This window comes from Bos taurus, chromosome 22 (genome assembly GCF_002263795.3).
Source record: "Bos taurus isolate L1 Dominette 01449 registration number 42190680 breed Hereford chromosome 22, ARS-UCD2.0, whole genome shotgun sequence".
In the NCBI taxonomy this organism is placed as follows: Eukaryota; Metazoa; Chordata; class Mammalia; order Artiodactyla; family Bovidae; genus Bos; species Bos taurus.
This window is the reverse complement of record NC_037349.1, coordinates 59791327-59813861: the sequence shown is the minus strand read 5'-3', so window position 1 is coordinate 59813861 and position 22535 is coordinate 59791327. Positions and strand designations below refer to the sequence as shown.

The following is a 22535-nucleotide window of genomic DNA, read 5'->3' as shown; positions in this document are numbered from 1 at the left end:
TTGAGTCTCCCGCACCCGTTGAAGCATCATGGGCTGGATAGGACCCATCCAGCAGGGTCAGGGGTCAGGGTGGGGGTGGGCCAGCCCCAGGGATGAGTACACGCCGGGAGGGCTCGAATTCCAAGAGGGAAGGGGCTGGCTGCTTCTGAGCAGACAGGACGGTCTGTGGGCTCCTGGATCGGGGGCTCCTCTGCGAGCCTGACCCCAGGAGCTGAGATCTGTGCCTCCAAAGGCCAGAGTGTGAGCGAGGCGGAAACACGGAGGTCAAGTGCTCCAGGCGCAGAGACGGGACACCCCGGCACCCCGCCCTCACTGGCCCCGCCCCACGGGGGTGGGCTTTCGGGGCGCGCACCTCCAATGACAGTGGCCTGAGGGAGTCATGGGGGAAATGTAAGGTGGGGCCCAGAGTCTGCTGAGCGGCTCCGAAGCTTCCTGCTGCTGTTAACGACCCGCCTCGGCTCCCCGGGGACGCAGGGGCTGTGGGCTGACTCTGAGCGTGTCCCCGTCACAGCTGGACCCCCAGGAGCCGCGTGTGATGGGACCAGGACGCCTCCCCCCGCCCCGGCATGTCTGTCTGCCTCGTCCAGCACAGTCTTTTTATTCAGCTGCCCCTTCACTTTCTCTCCCGGGACACCCGCCGAGTCCTGGCAAGGACTCTGCTGCACAGAGCTCCCGGTCTCCCCAAGGGCCCCGAGGTCTCCCCCCAAAGCCCTGTTCCTCCCACCTGGCTGCTGCACCAGGCAGGGCGCCCCCCATCGGGCCCCTCCCTTCCTGACAGTCAGCAGCACGGCTCCACGAGGGGCAGTGTCCCCGACCCCCACGGGCAGGGCCAGGAACAGGGCCACACCTGACCTGCACAGTGCCCTTTCCAAGGAGCCCAGGGGGAGGGGGGGGCGCCACCCAGACCCTGAGCTCTTCCAAACCAGCGAAGTATGTTCCAGTCATGTTTCTAACAAGACTCAATCGGGCAGAGACGAATCTCTGATGGCAGTAAGGTCACAGCTAAAAAAAAAAAACACCTGGGTGCCTCTCTGCCTGCTCCCCACAAAAGCAGAGATGGGGAAACGCTGTCTCAGGGTGGGGGAGAAGCTCGGAACCGCCGCCCCACACACGCTCTTGAAGGGTGGGCTGGTTTCTTTAGCCTTTCCATTAGGAAGAAGCAGAGAGTGGCTGACTGGTGATCAAGGCAGCCGGGGTTGAGGAGGGGCCCCGAGGTCCAAGGCGAGTAGGCAGGTGGGGGGCTGGAGAGCACCGCAGACCCCAGGCGGGGAGGACTGATTTGTCCAGGTCCCTGCTGCCTGCCGCCTCCTCTGCCCCAGCACCGTCCACCGAGAGAGCCCACAGCCACCAGGAGGAGGGGTGGGACAGTGGCTCACCCACAGAGAAGCTGGCATCCATGACACAATGGTTCTTCCTGTCAACTGGAACACTTCTTCCAAAATTTTTGGAGGATCCTGCGGGTGCGTGGAGAGAGCCCAGATCCCGCTCAGGAAGGAGTGACCTGGCCACGGCCCTGGGAGGAGACCGCCACCCTCATCGTGAGGCCAGCGGGCTAAGGCAGGTCCGTGCAGCCGCAGGGCCCCCCAGGGCACCTCAGTGCTCGCGGGCCGAGGACGGCCTGGGAGCTGAGACCCCAGCCCCGGAGGAGGAGGCAGCAGAGACTCAGAGCGGGACAGGCTTGCATCTGACCTCCGGCGGAACCCAGAGAGTCTGTGGTCCCCAGTTTCTGTTTGGAAGGAAAATTATGACCAAGCTGGACAGCATATTAGAAATCAGAGACATCACTTTGCCAAAAAGGTCTGTCTAGTCAAGGCTATGGTTTTTCCAGTGGTCACGTATGGATGTGAGAGTTGGACTATAAAGAAAGCTGAGCACTGAAGAATTGATGCTTTTGAACCATGGTGTTGGAGAAGACTCTTGAGAGTCCCTTGGACTGCAAGGAGATCAAACCTAAAGGAAATCAACCCTGAATATTCATTGGAAGGACTGATGCTGAAGCTGAAGCTCCAATACTTTGGCCACCTGGGTGAGCGCACCCCCAGGTGGACAACAGGAAGCCTGCGTGCCTCAGGGTGGGACCAAGGCCCCCGGTGCACGCGGCGGCCGCTTTCAGGGGCCAGGTCACGACCCAGCCACACCCCGACTCCCGGTCTAACTGTATCTGAGCTTGATGACCAGCCCTTCCCGGGACCCCTCCCGTGTCCCCTCCAGCCCCCCGGCTCCAGGGCCTTCCGGACTCCGGGGACTACAAGCAGAAGAGCAACACCCAGATGGGAAGCTGATCCCTGGTGGATCTGGGGGGAAAGGACATCCCGCCATGCCCACTGGCCGAGCCAGGGTGCGCGCTGACCTTGAGCGAGACTGTAGCCTCATTTCCCGTCCGTGAACCACACACAGGGCAATGATGGAGGGGAAGTCAACCGGGCGTGTCTGGCACACACGCACGGCCCCTGGCGCCTCAGGAGGGGGCGTCTGGGAGCACGGGGCCACTCCCACATCTCCACCCGGGACCCCAGGGGCAGTCTCCAGCCAAAGGCAGACAGGGTCACCTGGCGGATCACTCCAGCCCTCACTCAGGGAGAACATCCAGGGCGAGGCCGGGTTTTCCTGGACAAAGGACGGGTCACCCTGCAGCCCCGCCCGCGTGCCGTCCCGGGGAGGTCGGGGTACGGCACCAATTCGGGCGTGGGGGGTCCCCATGTCCCCTGGCAGCTGCTCTGCGGCATCTCCAGGAAGCGTCCCACTGACCCTGACACTTGTCCTGGGATCCAGGCTTGCTGTGTCTATAAACTCCTGCTTCCACCAGGATCTGAGTGCAGACAGTGTTCTCCCCATCTCGTCCCCAGGCTGCACATATCCTAGCCGGCTGGAAGTGGGGCGAGAACCAGCTGTGCTGGGGCTGGGGGCAGGGGCTGGCACTCTCACATGGGGGGCGGGGGGCTGCCACCCTCCATGTGCCCGTCTGCGCCCCGAGGCCCCGATGCTTCGTGCTACTTTGTGAAATGTCTCCATCGGGACAATGAAACAGAGCAAAAAGTCAGTCGCTACGCTGCGTCTGACTCTGCGACCCCATGGACTGTGGCCCGCCAGGCTCCTCTGTCCAGGGGATTTCCCAGGCAAGAATACCGGAGCAGGCAGCTGTGCCCTTGTCCAGGGGAACTTCCCGACCCAGGGATTGAAGCCGCATCTCCTGCATTGCAGGCGGGTCCTTTACCGTTTGAGCCACTGCGGAAACCCGTGGGGGACCGGCAGCCGTGAACCTGTCCTGGAGCCGCGCTCTGGGATGGGAGTCACAGACCCGAACACAGCTCTGCGTGCCGCAACCTACAGCCTCGGGGCCCAGGGAAGCCCCTACCTCACCCTACAGCCCTGGGGCCCAGGGAAGCCCCTACCTCACCCTACAGCCTCGGGGCCCAGGGAAGCCCCCTACCTCATGGTCTACCTCGGCCAGAAGGGGAGTCTCTAGGAACCTGTCTCTGGGGTCCTGAAGACCGAACCACTGGAAACCCAAAGGCAGGGCGGGGAGGCCTCACCTGACCCACAGCAAGCCGCACGCACAGCGGCAGGCTGCCGGAAGCACAGCACAGGAAGAACAGACGACACGCTCCCACCTGACGCACGACCCTCGGAGACGCACACGCCCGCCGCCCGGCCGCGGCCGACAGGGGGAGCTGGGCTTGCGCCCTCTGCCTCGCCCCCAGCTGCTGCAGGACCGCTCCTGTGTCCACTGGCATCGCCTAGAGCCCCACGAGCCTGAGATTTCCTTCCAAAGCTGCTCAGGTGAGGTGAGGCCAGAGAGTGACCCCGGGCTCCCGCACGGCAGACGTGATGCAGACTCTGCGGGTCAGGACTGCCCGACCTTCCCTCCCCGGGGCACTCACAGGCTTCACGGAGGGGCGGGGGCGTCCCTGGGCCTCGTGGGTCAGGACTGCCTGACCCCCACAACCCCGGGGCAGCAACGGGCTTCACAGAGGGGAGGGGATGCCCTCCAGGGCTGGGGTCCGCAAGGACTCTCGTGAATCCTGGTTAACAACCAGGACCCACATTCCCTTGCCCACAAGGACATCTATTAGCACCGGCTGGGCGAGGTCCCAACAGAGGCCTTGCCCAGGAGCCCCCAGACTGCCCAAGACTGGAGGGGGCACCGGGTGGGCTCCCCATCGGGGCCTGGCTGCCCCCCATCCCCTGCCCTTGTGCCCTTCATCTGAAACCCCCCAGGGTCCTGGGCTCTTTTGGGGTGGGGGGCACGTCCCCTCTGGGGAGATGCCCTTGATGGGGAGTGGACAGCCCTGGGGAGCGGGGGGTGGACCCGGGGAGCCGAGGGTCCTTTCCAAGCCCCGGGGTCCCGAGCGTAACTGCAGCCAGCGACCTCCCCGCCCCTGGGGTGAGTTGAGGGCGGGAGCTGAGGGCACGATTCACACGTGAGCCCAGCACACGCTGTGCAAACACATCACGAACGGAGCCCGCGGAGCGCCGTGGGGGCTCCACCCAGGACCCCGGTCCAGCTCACTCTCTTCTCTGACCAGGACCCTCAGGTGGTCCGGCCGCAGACTACGTGATCATGACCAGGAGGGGAGGGGGCCAGGAGACCAAGCCCCCCGGAGCCTTGCCTGGGAGTCTGAATGAACCCATCCTTCCAGGCGGTCCTGCCTCCACCAGGCACTGAAATCCACTGGAGTTGATTTCCAGACAGGATAAAACTCGGAGGAGCTGGCTGGCGGGCCCGTTCGGAGAACTGAGTAGAGGGGTGCTCTCTGCTTCAGTGCTCAGAGAGACCCTGGTTTCTCCTGAAGCTCGGTCCAGCCCGGCTTCAAGTTGCTGACACCCTGTCTCCGCTGGACGCCCACGCCCAGGGTCGGGGTCACAGCTGTGGCGCTGGGTCCTCAGGGGCCCACCAGGACATCGGGGCAGTGCCCCTCTGCCCTGTCACTGACCGAGGGGCAGGGGGTGGTGCGCCGTGTCCTGCAGGGTGGCCCCCACCTCACTGCCCCCTCCTGCTCCTCTGAGAGTCCTGAGCACTGGCTGGGGCGTAGCAGCTGCCCGCCCGGCCTGCGTCAGGCATAGACTGACCAGAGCGTGGGCCCCGCGTCTCTCATCCTCTCCGGGTCTCAAGTCTCTGAAACCTGGGCCCAGATCGGGTCAGCATCCCACATCCACGATCTGGCTGCTCCCAGGCCGTGGTCTCCGCCGCTTCCTCAGGGGGGAAAGCCCAGCCCAGGCCACAACCCTCTGGGAGCTCCATGAGGACCGTCACGGCCAGAAAAACACCCCCGAGGAGCCACGTGGGTCAGAGCCGTGCGCAGCCATGGGCAACGGCGAGGCCTTTCCTCCTCTGAACGTCCACCGAGAAACACCCAGACGGGAAGCCGATTTGTTTGTTTGGGGGAAGAAACCACACCTGACTTGAGAAATGACCGAGTTCCAGCCACAACAATGCTCACTGCGTCCAGACCTCGTCACGACAGCAGGAGAAGCCCCTCCGCCCCGGACGCGAGCATGAGCGCGGGCCCAGGGTCAGGGAGGCTTGCCGGGGCTCACGGAGCAGGAGGCCTGCTTACCTTGAAAAGTGTCGCCGACTCTGGATTGGCGACGACCAGCGGGGAAATGAGAACCATGCCCGAGAAGTGGCCCGGCCTCTCCGCGGCCGTGAGGATGCAGATCGCGCCGCCCTGCGGGAAGAGGGGGCACGTGCTGGGCGGGGGCGCCGGAGTGGGTCCCCCAGGCCCAGAGCTGCTGCCTTGGAACAGGCGCCCTCGAGCGCCAGGTGAGCTGGGCCCACGACCACCCTGTTACACGTTTCCCCAGGGCTTTCCAAGAGCAAACGTTTCAGGGGATGTAAAGAAGGTCCCCGCTTGAGGGCTCTAAGTGCCACAGAGACACATTTCTATTTCATTTCAAGCCAAAAGCTGTCAGACCCCCAACTCATCCAGTCCATCAGGCTTGATATGAGATTTAAAAAAAAATCAGAGGATAATAAGAGATTGCTACACTTTTTTTTTCCTGGTTCAGTTAAAGGGCCCAGGAATCCAGGTTCCAAGAAAAACACTGAGTGGACACAGCGGGTGCTGAAGGCGGGCGGCCACCTCGGCTATTGACTGGAGCGGATCTGAACCAGGGGCTGAAATCCAGACGCTCACAAGCGCCAGGCCGGGAAGAGACTGGCAGGGACAGGGCCGGGCGGGCAGGTGGGGAGGGAAGGTCCCCAGGGTGCAGAACAGCAGCTCACAGTCCTCTGCCGGCCCACGTGGCTAGGCGCCTGCAGGCAGGCCTGGCCTGCGTGCTGCTGGTTTGAGGAGACTCGATTTAAAGATCACAGCTCGATTTAAAGACCACAGATGATTTAAAGTTCACAGATGATTTAAAGATTCTGAGAGGAGTTTGTGTATTTAAAAGGCAAAAGGGATTAGGAATGGCCTTTAAGGACTGCTTTCTGGGGACCCCTGTCCTAGTGGGAACCGCGTGACTCTGAAACCAGCAGGAAGCACGAACCGAGGGGCCCCACCCCAAAAAGTGGGAGCAGAGTGACCCCCTCCCTGAAGGGGAGGAGTGGGTGGAGAAGCCCTCCTCTGGGGCCGCCTCCAGACGCCGACCCCACCCTGTTTCCTGAGCAAACACCCCCGGGAGCCCACGTGCAGCGTGTGCAGAGGACGACCCCCCATCTGCAGCCGGGCGGACGCCGGGGGCGCTGGCCCGGGCCCTCTGCGGCCTACGCACCATGGAGTGGCCGAGGAGGAAGACAGGCAGCCCCGGGTAGTCCTTCTGCACGGCGTCCACGTGCTGGAGCACATCCCGGATGAAGACGTGGAAGTCGGACACCACCATCCTCTCGCCCTCACTCTGCCCGTGGCCGACTGGAAGGGAAACAGGCACAGAACTGGTCAGCAGAGGCTGGCGCCCCCACCAAGCCCGGCGGTCTCCTCACCGAACGACCACCACTCTCCAGGGAGGACCCCCGCAACCCTCCCAAGCGCGCTCTCTCGTGTGGAACGTCTCCACCGCCCTCAAACCCATCTTACAGATTATGAAATGGAAGCACAGAGAGGTTAAGGAACGTGCCCAGGATCACACAGGCAGGAGGTGACGAGCCGGGAGGTAAATGCTGCAGAGCCTGTCCATGCAGCCAGGAGGCCTTCCCGGTGGCCACTTCCCCCGAGGGCAGCAGGACGGGCACATGGAGTCCGAGTCCCCCCGGGCTCCCGGGCGCCCCAGCTCCTCGAACCTCAGGGCGTGCGTCCGAGCGCCAGCATGTCACCAGATGAAGGCCGCATCCCGTCCCCTCCCTCCCACCTTCGGGGACGAGGAGGGGACAGATGTGCACCAGCCTAGGGGCGCCAGAAACGGTCTCCGCAAGGCAGCAGCGGGACTAGGCCGTGCTGCCTCCCTCCTGGGCGTTTCCCTCCTCCTGGATCCAAGCTGGTCCTTTCCCCGAGTCCTTTCTGAGGGCCCCTCCACGCTCCCCTCCCTGAGGGATGCCGGTTGCCATGGAAACCGTGTGATGTGAGCATTTGCAAAGTGCAGAAGAGAAGGCACTCCTCAGCACAGGGATGCACATCGAGCACGCCGGCCTGAAGCCCCTCGGCCGCCTCTGCCCGGAGGGGCTGTGACCGAGCCCCCCACCCCACGGACGGAAAGCGGGGCTCGCAGTGGCTGGAAGCCAGGCCGCCAAGATTCCGACTCGGAAACCCTCCGTGAGGCCAGACCACAGCCTGTTCTCTGCTGCCGTCTGCCACGTGTGCCCGCGCACCGCTGCCCAGCCCACCCGCCTCTGACACCTCTGACCGTGCAGTCCGGAGACCCCTCCTGTCACCTTCTCGGCGGCAGGCCGAGCCTCTTAAGCTCGTTTTTACTTCTAACGGAGGTAAAGCGTGCCATCGTCCCCGTCATCATCACACATTTCCACACACACTCCCACTGCCGTGCGACCATCACCACGTCCCCGCAGAACCTCTCCATCACCCCCAGATTGAGGCCGTGTGGGCCTGCTGTGGGCTGGACCCCCGCCCCCCACTCACACGCTGACACCCCACACCCACCGCGCAGGAGGCAGCTGGGTTTGCAGACACGGTCTTTCAAGAGGTGATTAAGTTGCCCCCCACCCACGGCAGCCCACTCCAGTATCCTTGCCTGGAAAATCCCATGGACCGAGGAGCCTGGTGGGCTGTGGTCCGTGGGGTCGCAGAGTTGGGCACGGCTGAGCGACTGACAGAACGCCCTCGGCCTGGTGTCCTCGTAAGAAGAGAGTAAGACATGGACGTGCGGGGGGACAGGCTGGACTGTCCCACCACGAGTGGGGACGCGGGGAGGAGACAGCCGTCTGCACGCCGGGCAGAGACCCTGGGAGGAGCCAGCCCGGTCAAGAGCTTCGTCTTGGATTTCCAGCCTCCAGAACGTTCAGGTCGTAAATTCCTGCCCTTGACATCACTCAGTCTGTGGTACTTTGCTATCCAAGCCGCCCAACGTACCCGCTACACGATAATCCCTAGCCCACTCCCCAGACCTGAGAATGTAGTTCAGTATCGATATGGACAGAGTATTACGTTTAAAGTCCAAAGAATTGTAAACACAATTATTTTCTCTGTCTGCCTATGTTACTTATCGATACCCGATTAGATTAATTTCAAAATAAACTTGTTGTTGACAACTATAAATTTTTCTATTTCATCTTCCAGTTTAATTCTCTTCTCTGATTATGTAAACATTTGCCTGGTACAACAGTTAGAAAAATGAAAAAAGATCCACTCAGCAAGGTCTCATTTCTACTCCTGTTTCCTCTTGTTCCCCACGGCTAAACATTTTATTATTTTCTTTGTCTTCTGTCAAAAGCATTTCTTTTTGCAAAAATAAGAATATATCAATCTATCCATATTTCCCCTTTTTTTCCTTTTACATAAAAGGTAGCATGCACAGATCCACCCTATTCTACGCCAGTTTTTTTCCATTTTAACACAGTCTGGAGATTACTTCAGATGGCACACTCTTCCTGTCATAGGGCTCCTCGTGTGGGTGAACCATGGTCATTCCAGCCACCTCTCGCCAAAACTGTGTGTGTGACATTCGACCCCTGTTCACCACACCACTGCCTGCACCTCATCTCTGGGGATGACTCTTCCAGCTCCATGAACGCGCGCCTCTGGGGTGCACGGCCAGGAGCAGGTCTGCTTGGCTGAAAGGTGCCCACAGATGCCGTTTCGGCGGGTTGACGTCGTCCACGGGGGGCGTGCTGGGTTGAATCTACTGGCCTCCCAACAAAGCACGTCACTCTGTGGATTCGCACCCGAAAGACAGGAGAACGTGCCAGTCAAACGTCTTCTCACGTTTTAAGAGGGACTTGTATTTCTTTCCTGGTAAACTGAGAATTCCTGTCTTTGCTGTTTGTTTTTTTTCTATCAAGGTTTTTCATTTTTTGACATCTAAGAGCTCTGTGTACACGAGCTGGTCATCTGTCCTTCAACTTAACGTCGTGTTTAGCTATGGAAGATTTTTGAGAAAATTGTCGATCTTTTCCTTTTGTGGCTTCTGAATTTTGATTCTCAGTTATAATGGCCTTCTCTACTGCAGGGGTGTCAAGGAACTCAGCATTTTTTTCTGAGTTCTTTTCTGGTTCCATTTCTTGGTGGGGGTGACACACGCACAGCATAAGATTCGCAGCAGCCCTCTGTGAGTGTGTTGCTCAGGGCCGGCAGGCACATTCACAGAGCAGGGCGACTGACCGCCGGCGTCCCCGGGCGCGGCTTCAGTCTCCACGCACACATCCTGATCCAGCGCAGCTTGTCGGGGTTCATGGTGTGAGACACGGCTCCCTTGCCTGGGGGTTCTTTCCTTCTTAAAACCGAGGTGTCGCTCACACCACCAACCAGCGACCCCCATAGACTGAGCTGACTTGGGGCATGTAGTACATTCCCAGTGCCGTCCAACCGCCTGGACCAAGTTCCGAGCAGCAGGCGTGGCTTGACTGTCTCAGCAGCTCACGAGGTGCCCTGCACCCCTGCGCTGAGTGGTGATGTCACTCACGGGAGCCTCCTTTTCCACGCGAGCCTGGCCTGTCTCTGGCTTTCTGCACTGGCCTGCTGGTGGGCCTACGCACAGGCCAGCCCCGCGGTGAAGCATGGTGGCCTGCGCCCACCCCGCCAGTTCTCAGGCCGGGAGGGAGCCCCGAGACCCACGTGCAGTCCCTGCCACACAGCCGTGAGTTTCCCCGTGCACCCCACACACCTCAGGTCTCTGTCTCAGGTGCGCTGATTAGGGCCCCCCCGCCCCCAGCACCGCCCCTTCCCCATGGACCGAGGACTCCGCGAGCTGGGGGGGACACGGCTCTGCTGGGGGGCTGCGCTGGGAGCCAATGGCACAGTCCGCCTGGGACCTCGGCAGGAGGCTGGGCACGCACGCGCCCGCGAGCCAGGCCGTCCTCAGACCCAGGATCTCCGTTCACTGGTCTGCAGGCTCCTCCGGCTCCTGGTGACGGCCTGGCCGGGGGCGGGAGCCAGCTTTACGCCTGCTGAAATGGACTGCAGCCTCTGTTTCCACGACGGCCACCCATCACTATGGCCAGTTCATCTGACAAGGCGTTTCCATTCCCAGCACACGGACAGAGCGGCAGGGCTGTTTGCGATGAGCGTTCTCGCCCTCATACGCTCTAAGACAGCCTCACTGCAGGCCTTGGTCCAGCCTGTTGTGCTCTGTTTACCCTGATGCTGCTGTGCTCTGTTTCTGTTAAATCCTCTGTATTTTGACACTTTACCATCTGGTTGAAGCTGACCCTAGAAGGACTGCTGCTCCCAAGGTTAGTGACTCTCCAGACACAGGAAAGAACCGACTCGTGAGCTGGCCTGTCACACGCAAACCAACCAGTCCAGAGCCCACCTCCCCGGGCCACTCACTGTCCCGTCACCCAGGCCCCCAGACCCCTCAGCCCATTGACGGTACCCAAAGCAGCCCATCCTCACCGGGCTCATCCCACCCCACCGTTCCTTCTCAAAGCAACTGCAGCAAAGCCTCCCATCCACTCCCCACCGCCTCCCTCTACCTGCGGCCCAGCCCGTGCCTCCCTGAGTGGTCCCGAGAGTGGTCCTGCAGCAGCCCCAAGTGGTCCTGCTCCTGGTTCTGGGGATCTTTGAGTACAATAAACTCTGCCTCCTGGCGGTCATCTCTATGCGTCTCCTGATCAAAACCTGATCAGATTTTGACTCCACAAAACCTGATTCCACACCTGATCAAAACCCAGCCCACGTCCCGTAAAACGCACTAGCAGCGAATTCCGTGCCCGATAAGCATGTAAGCCTTTGCGGAATGTTTCAGCGATCCCGTCTCTGTCTCATACAAAACATTTCTCCCTCCACGTGATCTGGTGGCACCACGTGCTGAAGACTGAGGACCCGTCCAGAAAGGTGGGGGTCCCGCTAACCCTGGGACCGGAGGAAACGAGAATCCGACTCCCCTCTTCTCAGGGAACCGGTTCTACCCAGGACTCCTTCTCTTACAGACGGAAGAGCTGGTGAAACGCACCTTGAGTAAGGAGAGAGACGAAGCATAAAAAACCAGTCATGACAAGACCCGGTGTGGACGCAGCGGGCTGTAATCCGCACAGCCCTGTTCCCAGGATTCATTTCACGTGATCCTCACCACTCTGCAGTTCACCTGTGAATTCTCCCCCATTTTCTGGCTGAGCAAACTGACCCACAGACAGACTGGCGGGAGCTCGCCCCCCGATGAGTTAGAGGGCGGCCACGGACTTGAGCGCTGGGTTCAGACCCCAAATCTCAGCTTCTGCCGTCCTCGGGCAGGGCTGACCCCGGGACGCGCAGCCCCAGAGGCCTCCTGCTGCGTGGCGGGGCCCAGCACGGTGCCTCTGGGTCCTCTCTGCTCCCCCAAATCGACCTCGGACGTCCCTACTGTTACCATCAGGGCAAGACGCGCCTGCAGTTGAAAACACAGGCCACTGAACACAGGCCAGCAGGGCGAGCCCAAGGGACGCGCTGACTCCACTGGACATCAGCGCACGGGCTCCCAGCTTCACCATTCTCCCTCACGGGGGCGCACCACACATATCTCTGGCCAGGGTCCGCAGCAGGACCCTGACGGATGAACACACGCCACACTGGAGGGTCTGCACAAGCTGAATTCTCTCCCCACTGCTCACCTCTGCTCCTCCAGACGCTCCACGCAGATGGAATGTCCTGCGTGGACCCAGGCCCTCGGAACGTCTGACCAGGAAGGGGACGGACTCTCGTCCAGCCCAGCAGGGCTGCAGGCCCGCGTTCCTGGCCGGCCCACAGGAGGCCAGCAGGAGGCAGGCATGGGCCTCTTCCAGGACATATGGCTCAGCAGCGAGGCAGATGGTCACTGTGGCCCCTCTGGCCTTGAGAACCACAGGACTGGACGGGAGGAGCCTCGCGTAGGGGTCACGGCCACAGGGACCCAGAGAGGAAGGCAGCCACTCGGCAGAGCGCCAGCGCAACCCAGCCCAGTGAGGGGCAGGGAGGGCGCCTGTCTGAACCCCGGGTCTGAATCTAAAGGGAGTCACCAGCCTGTCTACATCACCCGGGGGACGCTGGACTGCCACTTTGGAAGACAGCCTGCATCTCACAGGTTTGAAATTCCATCCTTTGCAGCCAGCGGTTCCATCCCCAGGAGGCCACACACCCAGGAGAAGGTCCTGGGCGGTGGCAGGAGACGGGGCAACACCATTCCCTGAAGCCCAGTCACTGCTGGGGAGCAGGCACCCTGCAGCAAGGGCCATTCCACAGCAGGGGGACGATGAAGACCGAAAGCCTCAGGTAGCAACTGCGTGCTGCTGGCGGACTGCAGCCACGAAATCAAGAGACGCTCGCCCCTTGGAAGAAAAGCTACGACCAACCTGGACAGCATATTAAAAAGCAGAGACGTCACTTTGCCAACAAAGGTCCGTCTAGTCAAGGCTATGGTTTTTCCCGTGGTCATGTATGGATCTGAGAGTTGGACCCTAAAGAAAGCTGAGTGCCGAGGAATGTATGCTTTTGAATTGTACTGCTGGAGAAGACTCTTAAGAGTCCCCCGAGATCGAACCAGTCCATCCTAAAGGAAATCAGTCCTGAATATTCATTGGAAGGACTGATGCTGAAGCTGAAACTCCAAAACTTTGGCCACCTGTTGCAAAGAGCCGACTCATTGGAAAAGACCCTGATGCTGGGGAAGATTGAAGGCGGGAGGAGAAGGGGACGACAGAGGATGAGATGGTTGGATGGCATCACTGACTCGATGGACATGAGTTTGAGTGAGCTCCGGGAGTTGGTGATGGACAGGGAGGCCTGGTGTGCTGCAGTCCATGGGTCACAAAGAGTCAGACACGACTGAATGATTGAATAGCAACATGCAGCGACATGAACGAGCCCTAGAAATTAAATACAAACTGAAAAGGGCAAGTAAGGTGTCCGAGTTTAGCCAGTGCAGGGGGCCTGGGTTCAATCCCCGGTCAGGGCACTAGATCGCATGCTGCACCTCGGATCCTGCGTGTGGCAACTATGACCCCGGGCAGCTAAAATCAAAAAGTGTTTGCATTAAAAAAGAAGCAAGCAAGGAAATGAAACACAGATTTTCAGGTGCTCGCTCGGCACTGGCCACTAGTGCGTCTGTAACACTGGGGACGTCAGTCGCCGCCTCTCGAGGCTGGTGTGGACATGTGTACCAGCACAGCACGCCCGGCACACGGTGGGCCTCCACACACACTAGCCGCCTCTTCTCCACACACAGTCTCCGCGAGAAAACCCCCAAGCTGTCTCGGTGTTCACGATCTTCCCCTCAGAGATCCTTCTGCATCTTTAATCTGTATTTCTCCTCACCAGCATCCTCTGCATAACCATGGTTTATTTTCTAACTGAAATTAAGTTTAACTTCGAACAGACCATTTTTCCTTCAAAACAGTAAGCTGGTCTGTTGGGTTCCCACAAGAGGACCGAAGCTCCCACGTGGTACCTGACAGCTGTGTGGAGCTTCTGGAATCCACGGAAAAATGCAGAACCTGTCACGCCAGGCCTCCCTGTCCATCACCAACTCCCGGAGCTCACTCAAACTCATGTCCATTGAATTGGTGATGCCATCCAACCATCTCATCCTCTGTCGTCCCCTTCTCCTCCCGCCTTCAATCCCAAGTCTAACCTCTACTGAAACAGTAACAAATGCGTGCTTTTAAAAAGCAAAAGAGGGGGCTTCCTTGGTGCCTGCACGTTTACTCAGTCATGTCCGATTCTTTGTGGCCCCATGGACTGTAGCCCGCCAGGCTCCTCTGCCCATGGGATTCTCCAGGTACGAACATTACAGTGGGTAGCCATGCCCTCCTCCAGGGGGTCTTCCTGACTCACGGGTTGAACCCAGATCTCCTGCATTGCAGGCAGATTCTTTACCATCTGGGCTACCAGGGAAGCCCAGCTAAGCCCACGCACCACAACTCCTACGCCTGTGCTCCAGAGCCGTAACTACTAAGCCCGTGTGCTACAGATATTCTGCAACGAGAGGCCACTGCAGTGAGGACCCAGCACAGCCAAAAGTAAATAAGCATTAAATAAAAAGCAAAGGAGGTCAGCCATGCTGAAGTGAACTGCTTTAGAAACGAGAACAAGGACTTCCCTGGGGGTCCGGTGGCTAAGACTCCGCACTCCCAATGCAGGGGGCTCACGTCCCATCCCTGGTCAGGGACCTGGAACCCAAGAGCTGCAACTGAGCCTGGGGCAGCTGAGTCACTTTACAAGAAAGAAAAGCCCAGATTCCTCTCTCTAAGATGGGAGACGCTGGGCAGTTAATGTTTCGGAAGTGGGGTCTCTCAAAGCTTTGGAGACGTCAGCAACTAACGCCAGCTCCAGTCAGGACCCCCTTCAGAAAAGGCAGAAGGTAGTCAGCATTTCTCTACCACAGGGAGTCAATGGAAATGACCGCAGAGCGAGCGCACAAAAGGAATGGCTCCTCTGCCCTGGACCGGGGCCAGCTCTGCACACTGAGGCCGAGGCAGGGCCCAGGGCAGGGGGATGCCCCCCATCGGTGGGTGCTGAACCAACGCTCCTGCAAGTTCAAACTCAGCTACGATGCCAGGAAGGGGGCAGGGGCAGAGGCTGGACTCCGGCCTCGGTGTCCCCCCGGACCCGTGCGGTCAGAGCAACGCCCCAGGCAGGGGAGGCCTTGGGCAGAAGCCATCTGCTGGAGGCGGGCGTCCAGCTGGCCCTGACCGTGGGCCCTCCGTGAAGGGTCAGAGATGGGCCCTCTGGGGCCGTGCGGCTCAGTTCCCAGCAGAGGACCGAGCTCAGTCCCGCGGGGGCCAGGCAGGTGGTGGTGGCGGGAACCCTGCCAAGGGAGCTGAGCCCCCTGATGCCGTGGGGGCAGGATGACCACAGAGCGGGTGGTGGCCACAGCCGTGCGTCAAGGATGTAAACGCCCCAAGGTGAAAATTACGCAAAAACCCGCCCTAGTACTCAAAGCTCCACAGGCAGTGTTGAAAACAAGTTCTGGGGCGACGCCGTGTGGAATGAAAAAACTCCTGGACCCGCTGGCCTGAATTTAAAATCTGACTTAAACAGCACAGCCCTGCGTCCATGCTCCGGTTACAGAAGCTGCCTGTGGTCACAGCGGATTACCTGGGAAAAGCCAGGGAGGTGTCAGTGGAGGCGGGCGTGGGCCCAGGGACAGCTCAGGATAGGGCGTCCTGGACCGAACCCGGCCCCCACAGGCTGCGGCCTCCTGCAGCGTTTCGACTCCCCAGGGCCCCCGCACAGCAGGCGTGCCCTCCTCGGACTCTGGGCAAGATGAAGCAAGACCACGCACGTCAAGTGCGCAGGTCTGGGTTATGCACAAAGTGGACAGCAAATATTAGTTGTGGAGATGACAAAAATATTTTTTTAAAGCAACAGGAGCTTCCCTGGTGGCCCAGTGGCTGGGAGCCCGTGTTCCCAGCGTGGGAGGCCTGGGTTCAATCCCTGGTCGGGAAACGACCAGGTCCTGCGTGCTGCACCCAAGACTTGGCACCGCCAAACAAATGACTTCTAATTACTTAAAAGAATGTTTTAAATAAAAAAGCAACAAACCAGCCCTGCCCTGGCCAAGCAGAAGTAAACACTGCAGGTCTGGTCTCACTGCCGTGGTGGCCGAAGGGAAACGGATCGGCTGCCCTGCGACGCCCTCCAGGACACATACATCCTCGGAAGAAAAGGGCTCGAGTTCTGAGGGACGCCTTCACTGTCACCACTGATGTCTTTGATGACCCACACGACCACGCGTCCCCTCCTGAGGCCCCGGGGGCCCCTGTCCTGTCTGTGCCGCTATCTCAGCTGGCATGGCCTCCTGGCTCCTCTTGGCCAGCCCGAGTCATCCCAGGCAAGACAACGCCACCCGTTTGGCAACGACTGTGTTCTCTGCTGGCAGGACACTTTTGCGGGGACCCCCAGCGGCCTCACAGAGGGGCAGAAGGTCCTGGGGGAAGTGGCCACAAGCGTCCCCTGGCCAGGGCAGTCGGGGAGTGTGACCAAACTCCTTGCTCAGTCAACACCTCATCTCCCATCCAGGGCGTATGCGTTAGGATGGAGCTGGGGAGAAAGACAGCCCTGCAGCTGACAAGCGTCCTCTCAGGGCCACTGCAGGAAGGAGGCAGAAGCTGACCATTGCGATTGGACAAACACGTCCCGCTTGCCTGCTTGGGTCCAGTCTTGGCTAGGCTCTGCGGCTTTGAGGGGAAGTGATATTTCACTTAACACATGGAATACATGAATTATTTCCCCCACACTGACATATAATTTCTAACTGTGATTTACACTGCATCATACCCTATCAGGGGACCGAGTCGGAGCTCACATTACTCTCAATGGCGGGGCACTCAGGTCGTCGACAATCTTCGCTATTCTAAATAACACTGAGATGAACAACTTTTCACAGATGCTTACAGAATCGTTAGGATAAACTTGCCAAATCAGGATCTCTCGATTGAAAGATAAGACTATTTTGGGGAGTCCTCATTTATACACTTGACAATGCTCTCCGACTCGAGAATTTCCATGGTCCCCAGCCAAGCACGGAAACGTGGGTTTCATCACATCCTTATCAGCTCAGGGAGTTTACAGCTCTGTCTTTATTTCAGGAGGTATCACAAACCCACGTTCTTCCCATTTTGGTACTTTGCTTCCAGGTAAAAACCCTACAGAAAGCTACTGTTTGGGGCTGGAGAACGTGCCATCAAATGTTTTTCTAGGGCAACTCATTTCTCTGCCTTTGGTAGGGAGACAGCCACGGAACACATGCCTGACCCGAACATTGGTGCGTAAGATAGCCGAAGCTGAGCAAGCTGGGAGCCCTGACTGCTGGGAGGTCTTCTGTGAAAGCTCAAGCCACATCAGGCGCACCCAAAGGAGGTGTGACAGAAAACCTCCCATCCCAGGGCCGCAGGTTTCCCCCAGACCGTTCTGCACCTCCTGCTTCCCGTCTCCCCTCATTGCTCTGCGGGAAAGAGGAAGCCAGTTTCTCCATCGACCCTCCCGACTACAGGCTGCAGCGTGATCGTGCTGTTCAGAATTCAGCATCACAGTTTCAAAGCCCATTTTCATGGGAGCTTCCCCAGGGATCAAACTGGGTCTCCTGCATTTACAGGGAAAGAATCTGCCTGCCAACACGGGAGACCCAGGTTCAATCCCTGGGTGGAAAAGATCCCCTGGAGAAGGAAATGGCCACCAGTGCCAGTATTCTTGCCTGGAGAATCCCATGGTCAGAGGAGCCTGGTGGGCTACCGTCTGTGGGGGTCGCAAAGAGTCAGACACGACCGAGCGACTAACACTTTCTTTCAAAGCCCTTCATTTCAAAAGAAGGTCTGGCTTGTTTTCTGCGCTCCTGAGACATCTAACAGCAGAAACCCCACACGCGACAAGTCTTGTATGCTGAAGGGCAAGGACAGGAGGATTTTAAATCCAAAGAGGATTTAAAAGCAGAATTGTACCCTTAAGCTAAGAGGTGCCAAGTTCGGTTGTCACAGCCGACACACCGCACAAATGCTAGAAACGCCCTTCTTATTTCAGAGCAGACAGCGGGGACAGAGGACCGAGAGAGGCCTGGGCAGAGGAACCACGGCGAGCGGAACAGGCCGGACAGAGCCCGGTGCTGCCCCGCTGGCGGGCGTCCGCTCCCTGCCGCACAGGGAGCGAGCACCGTGCGATCGGGAGGTTCCGCTTGCGTCTCTCACCCTGTCTAGAAAACGTGCAAACGGCAGAGAGGCCGAGGTCGCAGCTTGCTGGCCTGGAACAGTTAGTTCCCTCAACAAGGCCCCTTTGCCCTCTTTTGTCTGCGGATGGTCCAGGCTTCCATCACGGACACTTGGAGCGACGCCCTTTCGTCCCCCAGCGCCCGCTGCGCGAGCGCCCCTGGACGGCAGGAGAAAGGGGGTTCCCACAGCATCCACGTGCAGACTCGATGGCGTGGAGGACATCGAGACAGAAATTAATCTCTCCCCTAATTGACAACAGCTTGAAAAAAGGTATAAGGATGCCAGGATTCGGCATATGGGCTCTGGAAACATCTCGCCTCGGATTTTTTTTTTTTTTTTTTTTTTTTGAGCTGTTACAACAACACGCTTTATAATGTAACCAGCTAAGAGGCGGTTAATGGTGTAGCATTTTAGAAATAATGCATTCTCGGGATTTCATATTTAGAGGGTTTATTTGAAAACATCCTCCTCTCCACTGCATAAATAAGAGGAAACAGCATGACAAAAAGTGTCATAACTACAGTTTTCGGCATCCAGCGAGACGGTCTGCCTTTCGCATCAGCAGCAGGATGGCTGGACGGGCCGGGTCCTCCTGGGCTCAGCCAGCCCTCTCTGGGGTCACGTTCCTTTTCCATCTCACGAGCGGGCGGGGCTCTGGGTGATGCCGGGTGAGCCAGAGTCACCCAGAAAGGCCAGACCTTTCCCCCAGATCTTGATGGAGGCTGAACCTCACACACAGAGGGAGAGCCTGAGGTTCACAAACAGGCAGCAGCTGCTGGGCGGGAGAGGCTGGGACAGAAATTCCAGGACGCGATGAGATCAAGAGATAAACATCCTCCACAGAGAAACAGGATGCGAGGCAATTCCCAACAGCGCTGGAGGCAAGCTCCGCCAGGCCAGCAGTCCCAGGGAGTGAAACTTCAGGAAAAGGTTTATGGAAAAGGTTTAATGTTAAAAACACAAAATTTCATAGAGGGTCCAAGGGACGGGCGACCATAGGTCAGATCAGGCAGAGTCCCGACCTGACCTGGTTTCCACAGATACTCCATTTTTAAACTCCGTGTCTTTAGGATCGTCTTCACTCTTGTTAGACGGTGGATGAAACAGGCTCTTGTTCTAACGCGTGTTCTCCTCGGCTCTGTGAACCCTTGACTGGCAGAGTTTCTGGAGGAAGAACATAAAGGTTGGCGCCAGGTCTGGGTTTGAATCCGGCTGCGTCTGGCCGTGAGCTTGGATGTGGACCTGCCTCACGGCCGTGGTCCTGATTCTCCCCTCGGTGAAAATGGCCCCGACTCCAGCGGGCACTGCTGGATGAGTAAACGAGGAAGCAGGTCCCAGCGGCAGTCGTCCTGCCGGCCGCAAAGGTTGCTCCTCTTCTGTGCCTCGTGTTTCGACCTCACGGTGGCGACTCCAGGAACAGAAGAGCCGTCCAGGGACGCCTGGGTCCCAGCAGGGGTCCACCCTTTCCCCGACGGTACCCTTCATCTGTGCAGCTGCTGGGACCACCCACGCCCCGCCCTTCCCGGGAGTCGGACCCCAGCCCTGCACTCCTCTCTGAGCAGCCCTCAGGCTCCCTGACGGCGCGCGCTCCAGCCCTGGGCCTCTTCCAGCGCAGGGGTCTGCACACCACCCGCCGGGCCTGCGGGCCTGCAGGGAACACGCGCCTGCCCCTGCCCTGCCTCTTTGTTTCTCCTGGGAGGGGTCTGCAAACCTGAGGGGCCCTGCCCCAGAAGCGAGTGACCTCGAGGTGCGAGCAGGTCCCGCTGCTCCTCCTGGGGCCCCTGGGCGCCTCCCTCCGATGGCCTGGGGCCGCGGGAGGCCACACCAAGGCTGTGTCCCCAGGCCCCCACGCTCCGTCCTCCCCCGGCTCCGGGCTCCACACAGGCTCCATCGGGATCTCTCCCTGCCCCACCATGGCGCTAAGCCCTCCTTCGTCCTGTGTGCCCCCCAAGAGGCCCCCGGATTTCTCCCTGTGCCTCCGGGGCCCGGGACCCGCGTCGGCACACGATGATGCTGAGATGGCCTCACCCACAAGGCCGCACCCCAGAGATGGGCTTGGGGGGGGTGGCTGGAGCCTCGAGTTCCAGATGCACCTCAGGGAAGTGGGGACCATGGGGGGCCAGAGATTGGGGTCGCTGACAAGGGGCTCCCCCAGGTCAACCGGCAGGCCCACAGGGACTGAGAGGAGGTCTCAAGTGCAGCCCGAGCGAGAGGGGCCCTCGGGGCTTTGCTGTGGAGAAGGCCTCCGAGACAAGGGGGGCAGCCAGCTGGGCTGGGCCCCGTCTAGGAGTCCAGGCCCCGGCCTGCTGGGCGGCCCAGAGCAGGACGCACGCCCTCTCTGGGCCCGGCCCCTTCCCTGGTGCAGCCCAGGACATGGCCCCCAGTCTGCGCCCATCAGCTTCCCCTCACCGTGCTCTCACTTCACACCTGCAGAAGCAACTTGGGGGAAAAGCAGAGGGGAGCAAAGACCAAGGGCCCAGAGCACGGCCCGGAGGCGGGGCCAGCCCAGGACCCAGGGGCGCGGCGGGGACAGCGACCCACTCTGGGCTCAGCGATCTCCACACACACACAGAGACAGACACACAGTCATATATACAGAGACACACACACCCTCACATACACACAGACACACGCACAGAATACCACACACACACTCACACACACAGACACACACTTACATACACACAGACACACACTCACATACACACAGACACATGCACACAATACCACACACACCCTCACATATACACAGACACACACAGAGACAGACACAGACACACACTCACATACACACAGACACATGCGCACAATACCACACACACCCTCACACACACAGACACACACTCACATACACACAGACACACACTCACATACACACAGACACACACTCACATACACACAGACACACACACACACTCACACAGACAGACACACTCACACAGACAGACACACACTCATATACACACAGACTCACGCACAGAATACCACACACACACTCACATACACAGACACACACAGAGACAGACACAGACACACACTCACATGCACACAATACCACACACACACTCACACACAGACACACACTTACACACACACACACAGAGACAGACACACTCACATACACACAGACACACACAGAATACCACACATACACACTCATATACACACAGACACACGCACACACCACACACATGTACACACAGATACAATCATACACACACACACACTACCACACACACGTACACACGACACACATGTACACACACATACTCATATATACACAGACACACACAGAATACCACACACGTGTACACACAGACACACACTCATATATACACACACACACAATACCACAACACACATATGTACACACACACAATACCATACACATACAACACATGGATACACACGTAATACCACACACACATAGACACACACACATAAAACCACACGCGTGTACACACAATCATATATACACACATAACACATACATACACACACAACCATATACACACAGACACACATAATGCCACACACATACATACACAACCATACATACACATACAATCACACACATACACATATAATCACACACACAACACCATATACACACACACAAACACACACACGTAATACCACACACGCCACACATACTCAAATACCACACATACACGTAACACCACACACACACCGCACAGCACCACACAGACGTACCACCACACACAGAGACACACACGCACACAGCTGAGAGAACGCGCCACAGAATGGGGCACGCTCTGGGGGTGAAATCACATTAAGGCGATTTCTCTTCTTCGGTGCTCCTGTATGTTTCCAAATGCCTACAGTGAACTGGCATTTTTGCCACACCGGGCAGGGGGGAGTTAAGGCTGTTTTATCATTTCTGAAACCTCACACTCACCCATCAGTGCAGACACATGAAGCCTGGAAATAAAGCCAGCAGCTCTGCAATCAGCCTGCAATCATATCTGCTCCCGAGAAGCGCCTGTAATTGGAGCTGGCGCGTTCGGGCGTGAAAGCGGGGGGCGAGGTGTCGCGGGCTTGGAGACGAGGAGCCAGTGGGGGGTGAGGAGGGACTGACAGTCGGGCTGAAGGGTCCTTAGTGGAGCCACAAGGCGGCCGAGGCCCGCTCAGGGCCATCAGCACAATCCCCTAAGCGCCACCGAGACAGAAAAAGCAATTATCAGAAGCCGCCCCAGGAGGCGCTTTTCATTTCATGCTGCCGTCTTTGCCTCTCGGAAACACACCTGTGGGCTTGCCCTGGTCCCTTCTGGGCTGGCGGGGAAACGGCTGCACCCCCACCCCCACCCCCCAG

At 58.8% G+C, this 22535-nt stretch overlaps 1 protein-coding gene across 2 annotated transcripts in view; it reads right to left on the bottom strand.

Annotated features, from left to right (window-relative positions):
- The window catches only part of MGLL (monoglyceride lipase), an 89718-nt gene that overhangs the window by 12985 nt on the left and 54198 nt on the right, over positions 1-22535 (bottom strand). For both annotated transcript variants that reach the window (XM_005223161.5, NM_001206681.1), the window contains 2 exon segments: positions 6715-6851; positions 5559-5669 (listed from right to left, as the gene is read on the bottom strand). In XM_005223161.5, coding sequence (XP_005223218.1) covers positions 5559-5669; positions 6715-6851 — 248 coding nt within the window.